This window comes from Aricia agestis, chromosome Z (assembly GCF_905147365.1).
Source record: "Aricia agestis chromosome Z, ilAriAges1.1, whole genome shotgun sequence".
NCBI classification, from domain to species: Eukaryota; Metazoa; Arthropoda; class Insecta; order Lepidoptera; family Lycaenidae; genus Aricia; species Aricia agestis.
Genome location: NC_056428.1, coordinates 32,619,353 through 32,634,058, shown reverse-complemented (window position 1 = coordinate 32,634,058; position 14,706 = coordinate 32,619,353). Strand labels below are relative to the sequence as shown.

The 14,706-nt window shown below is 36.6% G+C and overlaps 1 protein-coding gene across 2 annotated transcripts in view; it reads left to right on the top strand.

Annotated features, from left to right (window-relative positions):
* Positions 1-336: 336 nt before the first annotated feature.
* LOC121738563 (putative mediator of RNA polymerase II transcription subunit 12) overlaps positions 337-14,706 on the top strand; it is a 43,324-nt gene continuing 28,954 nt past the window's right edge. For both annotated transcript variants that reach the window (XM_042130718.1, XM_042130717.1), the window contains exons 1-6: positions 337-575; positions 7,672-8,341; positions 8,929-9,093; positions 9,180-9,434; positions 9,629-9,787; positions 12,730-12,855. In XM_042130718.1, coding sequence (XP_041986652.1) covers positions 541-575; positions 7,672-8,341; positions 8,929-9,093; positions 9,180-9,434; positions 9,629-9,787; positions 12,730-12,855 — 1,410 coding nt within the window. In that variant the 5' untranslated portion in view covers positions 337-540. The remainder of the gene's footprint in view (positions 576-7,671; positions 8,342-8,928; positions 9,094-9,179; positions 9,435-9,628; positions 9,788-12,729; positions 12,856-14,706) is intronic.

Sequence of the window (14,706 nt, the reverse complement as noted above, 5' to 3'; positions counted from 1 at the left end):
ACGCGATACGGCAATATGGTGTGACAAGCTAATATTTTATTACATCCTTCTCGACGCTTTCAAGGCGAGCAAGTGAGAGAGATATAGTGGATTAATAATAATAATGCAGAAACGCTAATTCTGTTCCTCGCGCCCTTCGCGCTGTTCTTGGCAACCGGCTTTGTTTGTGGAACGGTCGTAAACTGAACCGACCAATGGGAGAGCTGGATTCGTTGCGGGCGTACTATTGGAGACGGGTGATAGAGAGCGTCTACGTCTCGAGGGGCGAGGGGAATGGGTGCGGGCTGCGGCGCGACGGTGGTAGAGCGCAAACTCTATACAGTCGTGTTTTGCCATTCGAAAAGAAGGTTACTGTAACAATGAGACGGGAACCGGACTGTCGATAAAGTGTGTTTGTATGTCGTTTTCGTCGATAATAAGTGTTGTGTTTACTTTCACCCGTGCGAATGTCTCGATCCTTACTTTTTGTTTGTTTTTTTCTTTTGATCATTGCCGCATGGGTCGGCGCTTACGTTTCAGTTAATCCTTTATTTTGAAACGATGGAACGTTGTTCTTATGGTTTTTACACCAAAAGGTATTTTATGTTATTTTTTACTTTAATATAGCGATTGTGGTGGACGAGTGCATCGCGTGTGGCTATAGCGTTCATGAGCTCACTTTGGTCATGCTAAGGCACCGAAATACCGATATAATGATGTAAGGCCTATTTCATTTCGCCACTAAGTACAATATAAAGTGCACCCTCAAAGCTGAATTTATATTGCAAATTATTCACTATGTATTATATGAATATTATAACTTAAGCAATTTATTATATGTTGCAAAAAACTTTGGAAGGGCTTTGTGTTGGTCTTAAATGAGGGGAGCCAGTCGGTATTATTATTGCAACGCTTCGGGGAAAAGCCGTCAGAGTGAGGCCCTCGCACCCGAGGGTCGGCAGGTGAAGGGAGGGAGGGTACTGTCTGTCTGCACACATGCAGAACCGGTTCGCTCTCCAACTCCCCCAGTGCGCTGCATTATTCTCTTTCTTTCGCCACACGCGCCTGCATAACGCCATCTCACTCGCACATTTTCATTATTTTTTGCTTCCCCTTGTGAAATAATGCCAGACGGGCGCGTTTTTATTTAGGTCTCTCTAAAAAGGTGCATAGCCTTATAGAGATTATGGTAAGTATACATGAATAAGAGAATAAAGCATGGGTCTATTGTGACTAATACTTATAGAACAATAGTACAATACACACTAATATCTATATTTTATATGAATTTTTCTAGATTACTACATAATACAAGTAATAATATGCATGTAAATAAATCACCATAATTAAATTTCGATATACTTAATAAGTATTTTAAATTTAGAAAAATATTGCTTTGTTAAATGCTCATATTACGGGCCAAATGTTTGCTCTACATATTTTTACAATAACGCTGTACTTAATCTTAAGTTTTTTAGTAAGTAATTATTACATGTTATTATTCAAATAACTACGTACCTATTTGTGGTCTATTCTTTACATTCTACACGTTCTACAACCAGACTAGACCACAACTCATGGTTTCGTCTAAAAATTTTGGAACATGGCGTTAAAAATGTTTAAAAAGGTTTGAAAACCCTGCACTTCATAAAGCAGGGTTTATCAGCCAAGTTGGGAATCTTTATTTTTTTGGGTTCCGTACCCAAAGGGTAAAAACGGAACCTTATTACTGAGACTTCGATGTCTGTCCGTATGTCTGTCTGTCTCCAGGCTGTATCTCAAGAACCGCTATTATGGAAGGCAAGATTTCCGAAATTTTCACAGATTGTGTATTTCTGTTGCCGCAACAACAACAAAATATACAAAAAATAAAATCAATAGTTAAGGGGGGCTCCCATACAACAAACGTGAATGGCAATATGTAGGGAGTTGAAACTTTCATAAACTATAATATGGACGCTGTTAAGCATTTGTGTACTAACCCACATTAAAATTACGTATTGAGTTAAGAATGCAGTTATGTTCTATAAATGATTTAGAACAAGACTGCATTCAAAATTTATCAACAAAAAAAATTGTGGGTTAGGACGCTATTAATGCTTAACAACGACCATATAATAGTAAGTATGTACTTTAATTATTCATAAGAATATTTTAAAAAACACAATTTATGGCCTATTTTTGCTTTATAACGGTACGGAACCCTTCGTGCGCTAGTCCGACTCGCACTTGGCCGATTTTCTTTGCCTGTTGTCCAACGAAACTTTAGTTCCGAATGTCCTACAAAGCTGCAATTATATTATATGTCGCAGTCGAATGGTTAAAAAAGCCATTCAATCAAACAGCTAGCCCTTTGAACAACGCCATTCAATCACACGGCTATAAGTACGTCGTTTAGCCGACTTGTTGACTGCAACGTTCAACACTACAACTAGACGACGCTTAGCCAATAAATACCTTGGTGATGCATAATAATTCATAATTCCGTAATTTCTCCTCGAATATTAGTTTAAAATTTAAATTTTGATTCACTCATTCCTATGTGTCCCCATTTCGTAAATATACTTGTAACGTATATTTACGAAAAATATCTTAACATACAACCACAAAACACCAGTTGGTTGACGACATATTGTAAACAAAACGCACCTAGCACCGCGGTGGTGAGCGCGGAACTAATTCAATCAAACGGCGGCTTTTGAATCAGCTGTAGTGTTAAACGTTTTGAGCGACTTAAATATTAAATTAAAAAGCTAGACGTGTGATTGAATGGCGTTGTTCCGTCAAAGGGCTAGCTGTTTGATAGAACGGCTATTTAAACCAGTTGGCTTCGAAATATATATTATGAGCTAATGTTAGAGTACAAACAACCAAATTATTGTCTATTATGAACGAGCTGACGGATCGCTTAATGGAAAGCTCAAAGCAACTATGAACTGTCACCTATCATGGACATAGTAACGTAGACCGTACGTCTTATAATGATTACTACTCCTACAGCTACTTAGTAGTAATTTTGAGTACTTTTTTAAAGCAGTATACATAGTTACGTGTATGTACGAAATTAAGTTGAATAGTCGCATTTTAACTAATATATCCACTGACTAAATTAATATGTACTTAATTGAAAAACACACGCAAAACACTCGCTCTCGCACTGTCAAGAATTTATCAGATTTCAAACTGATTCTACAAGCTCTAACTCTGCAGACTATTAAGTACATAATTTCACAAACATTTTTATTTCCTTTGTTAATTGTGTAGATAATAATAAGTATGTAACCTAACAATATTTTTTGAAGAAACGCGTGTACAAAGCGTTCCGCGCGGCTTCACCCGCGTAAATTAGGAATTTCACAGACAAATCAGCCCACAAAAAATTGCCTATGGGCTATCAGATCCTTCACGTGGTCTACTTTTTATCTGTGCCAACTGCCAAATAACATAAAAATTGCTCCAGTAGTTCGTGAAATAAGCCCTTTCATATAGGTATATATATGTTACGCTCAAAGACCGAAAACGCTCACTGAGCGAAAAAATGGCTCACAACGCGTTGTGGTAATTGTGAAACGGCCACGACGCGTTCTGGTAATCACAGAAATACCACATAGCGAAATTCGTGTCGTGGCTGTCGTGCTATTCGACCACAACGCGTTGTGGTAATCGAGAAAAGCCATGACGCGTTCTGAGCATTTAAAAACAGCCACGAGGCGAATTCGTGTTGTGGCCCTAATGAAAACGGCCACGACGCGTTCTGAGCATTTAAAAATAGCCACGACGCGAAATTCGTGCTGTGGCCCTAACGAAAACGGCCACGACGCGTTCTGAGCATTTATTGTTCCCGTACTTTTATCCCGTACTTTTATGATTTGCGCGTAAACTAGTTTTCGGTATGGAGATACTTAGTTGCACAAAGTATGATTTGCACGTAAACTATTCAATCGATTATCGATGTACGGGAACAACTATAAACTGAAGTCCACGCAACGGCAACTGCTTGTAATATAAAAAATGTGAAAATGTGTCTATCTGTCTTTCAATCTGTTATTTCTTCACCCCCAACCGCTGAATCGATTTCACTGGGTATTAGGGTACTTTAACACACACACGCCACAACACGAATTCGCGTCGTGGCTCTTTTTAAATGCTCAGAACACGTCATGGCTATTCTCGATTACCACAACGCGTTGTGGTCGAATAGCACATCAGCCACGACACGAATTTCGCTATGTGGTATTTCTGTGATTACTAGAACGCGTCGTGGCCGTTTCAAAATTACCACAACGCGTTGTGAGCCATTTTTTCGCTCAGTGAGCGTTTTCGGTTTTTGAGCGTAACATATTATACATATATATATATGAAAGGGCTTATCTCACGATATAATAGATATAAAATGCTCCCTGTTTTTTCCACATTTTCCTCTGTTTCTTGGCTCCTATTAGTCTTACCGTGATAATATAATATTATAGCCATTGCCTAAAGCCTTCCTCGATAATAATTATGCTATCTAACACATAATTTTTTTTTTCAAATCTGAGCAGTAGTTCCGATTAGCGCGTTCAAACAAAGAAACTTATATAAGTATTATATTATTAAACTTAGACTAGATGACGCCGACAACTCAATACAAACATATCGTATGTCCTTTGCCGGGACTCAAAGTATCCCTACTTACACCAAATTACAGCAAAATCAGTTTAGTGGTTTGGCCATGAAAAGGTATTACAGACAGACAGAAACTGTCCCACAGCTGGGCTAAGGCCGCCCTCAAAAACTTCCATCTTTCTCTCTCCTTCGCCACCGCTGGCCAGCTTGGCTGGTATGCCTCCAGCTGCAGCTCATCACGCTATCTTTTTCTAGACCGGCCTCGGCGACAACGTCCGTACCTTCAGGCCCACTCTATTGAGATCCTTGCCCAGCGGTCGGAATGCATACGATACGGCCAACGTGACCCGCCCAATCCCACTTTAGCTTGGCAGCCTTGGCACCTACATCCATGATACCTGTTCAAATATACTTAATTATAATTAGAAAAAGTTTGTTTGTTGTTGTTAAACATAATAAGTTACACAATAGCCTAGTCACAACTTACAAACAGTTTAAATAAAGAACCAGTTAAAGTTTAGTGATTATGATATTATCATCTTGTTAAAAGTTGCAATGCTTAGTTAGATGCTACGTATATAATATTTATGTGTTTTTTTTTTAATTATTAACTCTCTATTTGGACAAATAAAGTCTTGATAACTTACAATTCAAAAAAATGTACCTAAGGACACAGAATACATATGTAAAGCTGAGGTTTAACCTACGCGTCACTCGTCAGTGACGGAGCGACAAGTTGCGTCAAGTTGTCAAATGTGTGTTTTGTATACAAAAACATAAAGATAAAGTTAATATACCTAGCGGAATAGAGAAACAAAGGCCTGAGCAAGAGAGACGTGTGTTGGACGTGTGATACAATATGACAGCAGCACTCTTTTTTTGACGTCCAGTCGGCACGCCACACGTGGCGCACGTTGACAATTTATTAATGATTTATTAGGTATTTAATCTCATAGAATTCATGTTCAAGCATGCTTGTGTAAGTGAATACGTACACATATTTTTACACACAGATGAAACCAATTTCGGTTTCATTTGACAGCTCGAGATTGTTGCTCTATTCCGCTAGGTAAGTATATTAACTTTATGATACAAAAACACATTTGCCAACTTGACGCAACTTGACGCTACGTCACTGACGCGTAGGTTTGTTCTAAGCTTTAAACAAAAAAAAAAACGCCTCCGTGGTCCAGTGGTTAAGGCCGGTATAAATAGTCAGTACTTTAATACTTAAGTTGCGACCCGGTCTTAAGACGCGGTTCGGCTCTGTAATTGGTTAGCTGTCAAAATTTGGACCAATCACTTGAATATTGATTCGAAGGTTGTGGGTTCGATTCCCGCGTTGGAAACATATTATTTCCAAGTTTGGTTGGGACAATGCAGACTGATCACCTGATTGTCTGACAAGTGACAAGTAAGCTATGATCCATGCGTCCGATGGGCATGTAAAAAGTCGGTGTGTGCCTGATCTCACGCCAGTCGTGTCGGTCTTCCCTCCCACTGGGTTATGAGAATTAAAAGGAATAGAGAGTGCTCATGTGTAGGTACTACGCACACACTTGGTCACTATAAAATTACTCCTGCGTAACAGGCCTGGTTTCAATGAAACCGGCCACCGTTACCGAAACCGGTGTGGGAGTTATTATTATTATATTAAATATTTTTTTACTTAGACCTCACACACACGCACACACACACAGTGCTAATGACAGTACAATAAAATTATTACTTTAGGTACTCTGGTACTGCAAGTTGCAACTGTCCATGGTAGGTGGCATTCGCTTACCATTAGGTGATCTGTTATTTCGATACTTAAGTTAAGAATTATGAGTTACGATTATAAGATCGTGTCGCCTTTAATTATTATGTTTCCATCCAAAATAAACACACACAAGACGTGTCAATTAGTGGAAATGTTTTATCTCGTACCAGAAATGGTCGCTTTGAAGAATCATGACATGAATCATAATATGATTCATTTTTCTAAAATCGAAAAATGCAACTCTGCTTGCAATTCATTTCTTTATTTTTGTTCTGATTTGACATTTGTCAGCTTGACAGTTTTGACAATTCATTTGTTGAATTGATTGAGAGAAATTGCTAAATGTGACCATTTTAGCCCCGCTGTATACTGTATAGTCTGTCAAAAAAGTGAAGAAATTAAAAAGTGACAACCTCGTAGTATCATCTCTTTTTTCTAGATTGATTTGAAAGTTTAGGATTTAACCACAAAACGATTTATTTCTAGTAGCACATGATATTGCGTGCAACATGGTTGGGAACTCCTGGCTATTTATGACAAAATAAAGTCTGTCAAGAACATAGACTTAATAAATAATATGGTCAAGAAAGTGAAGAAATTAAAAAGTGGCAACATCGTAGTGTCATCACTTTTAAATCAATCTAAGAAAAAAGGGATGACACTACGATGTTGCCACTTTTTAATTTCTTAACTTTCTTGACGGACTACATAATATATACCAAAATAGAAGGATGTGATTGTGAAAAACGATAAAAATTTAAGATAAGAATTCTAGAAACTAGCAACATTTGTAATGACAGTTTACTTGTTTTGTTTGTGACTTGTGAGACAACTGACATTGACATTTGACAATTCATTTGAAATCATTTGTATAACTTTTTTGTTACTCTCGCCGTACGGATTTAACTTTTTTAAAATAATTATCGTACCATTTACCAAAATTAAGATTTTTATTGTTATATTCTCGTTTCTGATGAAAATTTGATTCATTGTGTAAATCAAAACTAGTGAAGGTGTTTATTATTTGCATTGATTGAGGAAAATGCTTTCCGTCCCGTAAGCTTTACAATGATTTTAATTATTTTTTTTATTCAAGGTAGACCAAAAATAAGTTATTGTTTTAGTATTTATAAGTAGTTATGTACATAGTTCTCGTTTTATTATACATAAAAAGAACTGAAAAATGTCCGGGCGTTCTATTTTACGACGTGTATTAATTAGTGCAATACTTACATCTATTACAGTTTGTCCGATTTACTATCCTTCCGGTAACAAAACTTTATTTACTTGACTTTAGCAAATAAAACAAGTTTACGTCTTTTCAGATCTGAAATATTAGACAATATACAGAAAAACAAGGAACAAGATAAGGATCAACCTCAAAGTCCTGGATTTCAACAACCCCAACAGCAACCCTTGGCTAAACAAACTGAAAAGCAGTTGCATGGTTCAGACGTGCAGAACACCAGTCTATCCGTGACACAGCATGTTTCAAATCAACTTTTGTCTCCACCACATGGTTTGGCTTCGCCTGTGCAGTCAAAGGAAGACAACAAAGATAAGACACTAAAAGTTACCAACTCAACTACAATCACTTTGATAGAAAACGGAGAAAAGGATAAGGACAATAACTATTCCAAAAATTATTTTACACTAGAATCAAAGAATGAGAAAAAGGATGATTGTAATAAGAATAGCATCACAATAACCCGGACTGTCCCAAAACAGTCGCCGGGAAACCCCCCTGTTGACAAAAGTAAAGCTCCAGCAAAGTCTACAAAGCGGCCATTGCAGTACTTGGAAACACTCGCTGAGAAGGCAGGGATAACCTTTGAAGACAAGTACGAAGCAGCAAATACTTTGTTGGCACTAGACAAACAAAACACAACTTTCCGTAGACCGGAGCTAAAACAACCTAAAGCCGAACCTGACACACATCCCCAGAGTGAAGAGTATAGATACAGAAATCAAAAAGATGAAGATGACAAATTACAGGTAAATTTTTTATTGTGTAAACTGTTACCAATAAATACATAATAAAATAATGATTTATTCACATTACTGGAAGTATTTATGGACATCTTACACACAACAAAATAGTGATTATGATTAAAATAAATTTATATATATATATATATATATATATATATATATATATATATATATATATATATATATATATATATATATATATATATATATCATATGTAGGATCTTATTTAAATTTACAAAATAAAAAGAATTAATTAAAATCATATTATGCTGGCAAAGACATATGATACAGTTTTCAAAAACCATAAAATCAATATATTATGTATGGTTGGGCAAGGCTAGCATTTATTTAATTTAACTACTGATATGCTAGCCTTGTGTGATTTTCATCAAATTATGTATAAACATAATTTGATGAAAATTTTACCTTAAATTGTAATTTGAAATAGCATTATTTATCAATCATCAAATTAGCAATTCGACAACATTTAAAGACTCAACAACGCCAGCAAGAATTGGTTAATATTTTACAATATGGTAAATGTTAGAATTTTATCAGTTATAATATAATTTTTTGTATATTTATGTAGATACAGCAGCAGATAATACAACAACAACAACAGCAATTACAGCAACAACAACAGCAGCAGTTACAACAATTGCAACAGCAGCAATTGCAACAACTGCAACAGCAAGCTTTACAGCGCCAAGCAATTCAACAACATTTAAAGAATCAACAAGACCAGCAGGAATTGGTAAATATTTACTATAAAATTTAAAAATAATTGCAAGTTTATACTCATAAGATGCAAATTTTCATATTATTTTTCATCTACCTCAGTTACAGAAGCAATTCCAGCAGCAACAGCAACAACAGCATCAACAGCAACAGCAGCAGCAACAACAACAGCAGCAACAGCAGCATCAACAACAGCAGCAGCAGCAACAACAACAACAGCAACAACAACAGCAACAACAACAGCAACAACAACAGCAACAACAACAGCAGCAGCAACAGCAACAATCTCAGCAGCAAAAGTCTGATATACAGCAGTTGCCACAACACCAAGATCTACAACAACAAAAGTTTTTACAGGTAATTATAATAATTATTTTACATTTTCCTTTATGTATATACCTATGTATTGTTCATGGGATAAAACTAAAGTGCAAAATCTTTTCTTTTCTGTGAAAATAAGGGATGGTCTCCAAACAAATGTTATGCCTAACAATATAAGCAGAAAGTCCGGACGCCTATACTGTAAATATAAAAGCAAATATTGCTTTTAGGTTGTCAGCAACAACCAACCTGTGCACACACAACAATTTAATGTACCCGGAATAGGAGAAATAAATCTAAGTTTTCTGGCATCACCGCAAAACAACGTGAACCTTCTTTTTGACAAGAATCAGAAGCCCGGCATGAGTGGAGACCTCAAACAGCAGCAAGTGAGTGCAAACCTTTGTTTCCATTACCTACTGTTGAAGAAATTAATTCATTGGCAGAAAGAAGTGTTGAAGAAGTGTCCTCCATCTGCTTGATTCCAACTTCTCTGATAGTACAATTATTTTGATGGGTCCATAGCCAAATGGCAAAAAAACCCTTACCCTTATAGATTCGTCTTACCCGTCTGTCTGTCCGTTCGTATGTCACAGCCACTACTACTAACTTATTTAAATCGAATTATTATAAAATAAAAATATTGGTCATCTGTTTCAACTTTCAACTAAAAAACTATTGGTTACATTATTATCTTACTATGTAATATTATCATCTTGTCTAATATTGATGGAGAAAAAATATTATTAAGCCAACATGCCTAGATTATTATTATTGTTATAATAATTCGCTTAAAATATGCCATTCGCAAATATACACCTTACACACCTTTTTAATATGTAATAAAACTATTAAGCATATTTCATAAATATATTATTGTCATCAAAACCCATTAACGAAGATATTATAGGGAGAAAGTATGTAATTATTTATTATAACTGTTTAAAAATATTAAACTAAGGCAGATAGTACATTACGTAATTAGGTTTATTGGTATAGGACAGGTGAAGATTCATGAAGTAAAGACTATGATTTTGCATGTTTAAACATTTATTATAATATTGAAAAGTTGTTTGTGCACCTGCTTATCTATACTAATATTATAAAGCGGAAGAGTTTGTTAGTTTGTTTGTTTGAACGCGCTAGTCTCAGTAACTACTGGTCCGATTTGAAAAATTATTTCAGTGTTAGATAGTCCATTTATCGAGGAAGGCTATAGGCTATATTTTATCACGCTAAAACTAATAGGAGCGAAGAAATAGAGTAAAGTGTGGAAAAAACGGGAGAAATTATTTGAAATGGCTTATTTGAACGCGCTAATCTCAGGAAATACTGGTCCGATTTGAAAAATTATTTCAATGTTAGATAGCCCAGTTATCGAAAAAGACTATATAGGCTATATATTATCACGCTGAGACCAATAGGAGCGAAGAAATAGAGGAAAATGTGGAAAAAACGGGAAACTATTTGAAAGCGCTTATATCCCAGTGTTAATAAGGTGTGGAAGGTCATAATACAATATCTTAATATGACTATAGCCTACAAAAGCTTTTTTATGAACACATTTTAGTAAAACATGTTTTTTGGCTTGTCTTGTTCTAAAACAGTTTTTATGCTATTACGTAACGCATAGCTAACACACAAAGGACACATTGCATATGTGTCCTGTTGTCGGGACACATATACAATGTGTCCCGACACCGCTTTCCGATCCCTATGTCATAATCTATGGCATATTTGATCGGCAAATTGGCTCTTAAATTTTTTCTATCTCTCACCGTTGTAAAATGGCAGCCATTTTATTTTTTCTCGGGCTTTCACACTAATCTGACCGAAACCGAAATGAGAAAGGTCTCATTTGATAGCTAAACTTGTGGACTACGCTTACACATGCAATATGTTATAAAAAGTCAGATAGTTTAGAAGTTACAACGATTTTCCTATGTAGTATAGGTCAGATTAGTATGAAGCCAGAGTTTTTTTTTTTCAAAAGTTGGAGAAAAAATATATTTCAAAGCCAATTTGTCACTTAAATATGCCATGAATCATGGGTTCAAATTTTTTTTTCTAAAACTTTTGAAAAAAAAATTCTCTGACTTCATACTAATCTGACCTATACTACATAGGTAAATCGTTGTAACTTCTAAACTATCTGACAAAGAGCATTGAAGTAAATAATTTATTTAAGATAAAAACCTCCTCTATCTTTTTAAAATAAAAAAGAAGCAGTTTAATGCGCTAGATTTTTCAGAAAAAGCCATTAAATAAAAAAAATCACATTGTTTTTCTTAAACTTTGGTTTTTCTATGTTTAATTCCACGAAATTTATAACATATTGCCTGTGTAAGCGTAGTCCACAAGTTTAGCTATCAAATGAGACCTTTTTTTATCCTCATAGGATATTTACATGAAAAGTACTGGTCAGATTAGTGTGAAAGCCCGAGAAAAACTTAAATTTCTTCCATTTTCCAAGAGTGAGAGAGAGAAAAAAATTGAGAGCCAATTTGTCGATAAAATATGCTATAGATCATGACATTAAAGGATCGCACACCGGTGTCGGGACACATTGTATATTGAAAAATGCTTTACACCATATTATAGCTCTGTCACTACTCACTCACACCGCGCAGGTCCGCTTATATACTGGCTGCCGTACTCGGAGACGAATATTAAGTAATAATTATTACTTAACCGTATTCAAATGAAGATTTCGACTTAAGCGCCATACATTATCATTAAATATCTCTGAGTTCGCTGTGCGGCCGTACGACAGCGACTTTTTCACATACGCACTTGAAATATTCACGAAATACTCAATCGTATTTGTACTTTAATAATTAACCAGCTATTTGACCGAGCTTTGCTCGGTATTCGATAAAACACGAATAAAATAACATTTTCTAAAAATGATTCGTAGCTAGATCGATTTATCGCCCCTGAAACTCCCTATATACTTACTAAATTTCATGAAAAACGTCGGAGCCGATTCCGAGATTCCAATTATATACTCGTATTGCTCGTTTAAAGATATAAGATAATAAAATTTAAATTAATTAAATAATTAATTGGGCTCCCATACAAAAAACACAATTTTCAGCCTATTTTTGCTCTATCGCGGTACGGAACCCTTCGTGCGTGCGTGAGTCCAACTCGCACTTGGCCGATTTTTATACATGGGGGACTTATGCAGTTTGGTCGCGTTATGTCAAACCCAGCCGACAGATTACAATTAATAACATTGAATTGACATGATCCGACCAAACGACGTTGGTCTGTCAACTGCCTAGGAATCAATTTCCTCGATGGTACATTATATATTTTTTCATAACAGATAGTTGACGGTCAAGGGCAAGTGGTACAGCAGCAGATGAGTATGGCGCAGCACGAGGCGTCGCAGCAGCATCACCAGACAGTTACCGTCGTCACCTCCATGCCGAGCAGCATGGCGCAGCATCAAGTGAGTCCCTTAGGGTCAATTTATACTAGCGCAGAGTCGAAGTGCATCGAAGCGAATTACCAAATTTGATCGCGCGCGTCTTTTTTAATTCTCAGAAGTAATGTGTGCGGTAACGCTTTGGAGTTAAGGTTGAATTTGTTATGTTCAGTTTTGGTAATTCGCTTCGATGTGCTTCGACTCTGCGCTAGTATAAATTGACCTATAGCTAAGGCCTTAGTAAGTGAAGGTAGTTTGGCCCTACAGCCAGAGCCGGTTTAGCACTACCCCCGCCCTGGCCGAGATGTCTTCGGCGCCCAGGGTGGTGGTAGTGCAAAAAAAGGCGGCGCCCCATTTGTTTGCGTTCAGCGCCCCTTTTAATCCGGCGCCCAGCATCGCCCCCCTAACGCCGCTACTGTCTACAGTAATCAGAAACCTAGAAGTCTGATGACAACGTGCGAATCAAAACAGCTGACACTTTTTTATTTTTAGTTAGAAAGATCCATACTAGTAATATTATAAATGCGAAAGTATCTCTGTCTGTCTGTCTGTCTCGCTTTCACGCCAAAACTACTGAACCGATTGCAATGAAATTTTGTACACAGTTATTCTAGAGTCTGAGAAAGGACATAGGCTACTTTTTTACGGGAAAAAAGGGTTGTAAGGGGTGAAAATGCGAAAATTTGTTCAAATTAAGTTAGTTCCAACAATTCATAATATATGACGCCGTGCGTCTTCTACATCGCGCTGACGCTTGCTCAAAAGTCTTTCTATAAGACGTGGTATCATCGTACATTTAAGTTTCGATTTTTTTCGATTGTTATATCTATTTTACGGTATTAAATAACTCAGTACTTTATCTGTGCAGTGACGTAACTTTAAACCTATCAATGATAAATAGTTTATGGGTAAAGTTGTGTAATTGGAGGGCTAAATAAGCTTTAAAATTTGGCATACAATATAAAGTTTAAAAAAATTAAATACTTATTGTGTGCACACTGCACAGCTGTATTGATTTAAGGGGTACCAGGGTTTTTTTATAAAAGCTTTTGACACCAATTTTGTTGACATCGCGCGCTATAAACTGAAGTCCACGCGGACGAAGTCGCGGGCAACAGCTAGCAGGTTATATTTAATCACTGTGGGATTCAAGCAGATGCTTTTTTTCAGTGACGCCTTTCTTTTTTTTCACGGGGAAATGCTTTACGCTGTTTACGCATCCCCGGCGGATTGGGGATATATATCGGGCGGGGTATGTGGGACTCCCCTCGCGTACGGTCCACCCGCTAATCCCCATGGTGTTCCACTCCTCAGTCCCCGCTTATGGCAGAGTAGCGGGTACCATAGAACTAACCGCAACTTCAAGTACCTACTTTAAGTTTTACTTCTTCAAGTGACGCCTGGCTCAGTCCTAAACATATTATTCTGAGATATGTAGTCCGTGGATGACTCATAACATTTGACAATGAGCGGACGCTAAACAGCTGACATTCAAAATTAGAACATCGATTATTCTTGTAAAATGATACCTGGATGACATGGACAGGAGGGCGTAGCAAGCAGCTGCTTGCATGATATTTTAGAAAATAATTACAGCTTATGCCCAGTTTCTGGGGTTTTTGACAGGAGTTTTTCTTTTTACTAGCGATTTTGATTGGCTTACGACAAAAGACACGTTACCTACGTAATGGCCGGTTTACACGTATTAAGTTGATAAGTATAGGTTTACCAAAATGTGATGGCAAAAAGTGAGAAATTAAATCGGGGTAATTGGAATAAAACATTTTGATCCCTTTTTCCTTTTAGCGTCTTATTCTGTGTGTGAAACATGCAAATTATATAAAAATTTATGCAATGATCAAAGATATTTTTTTT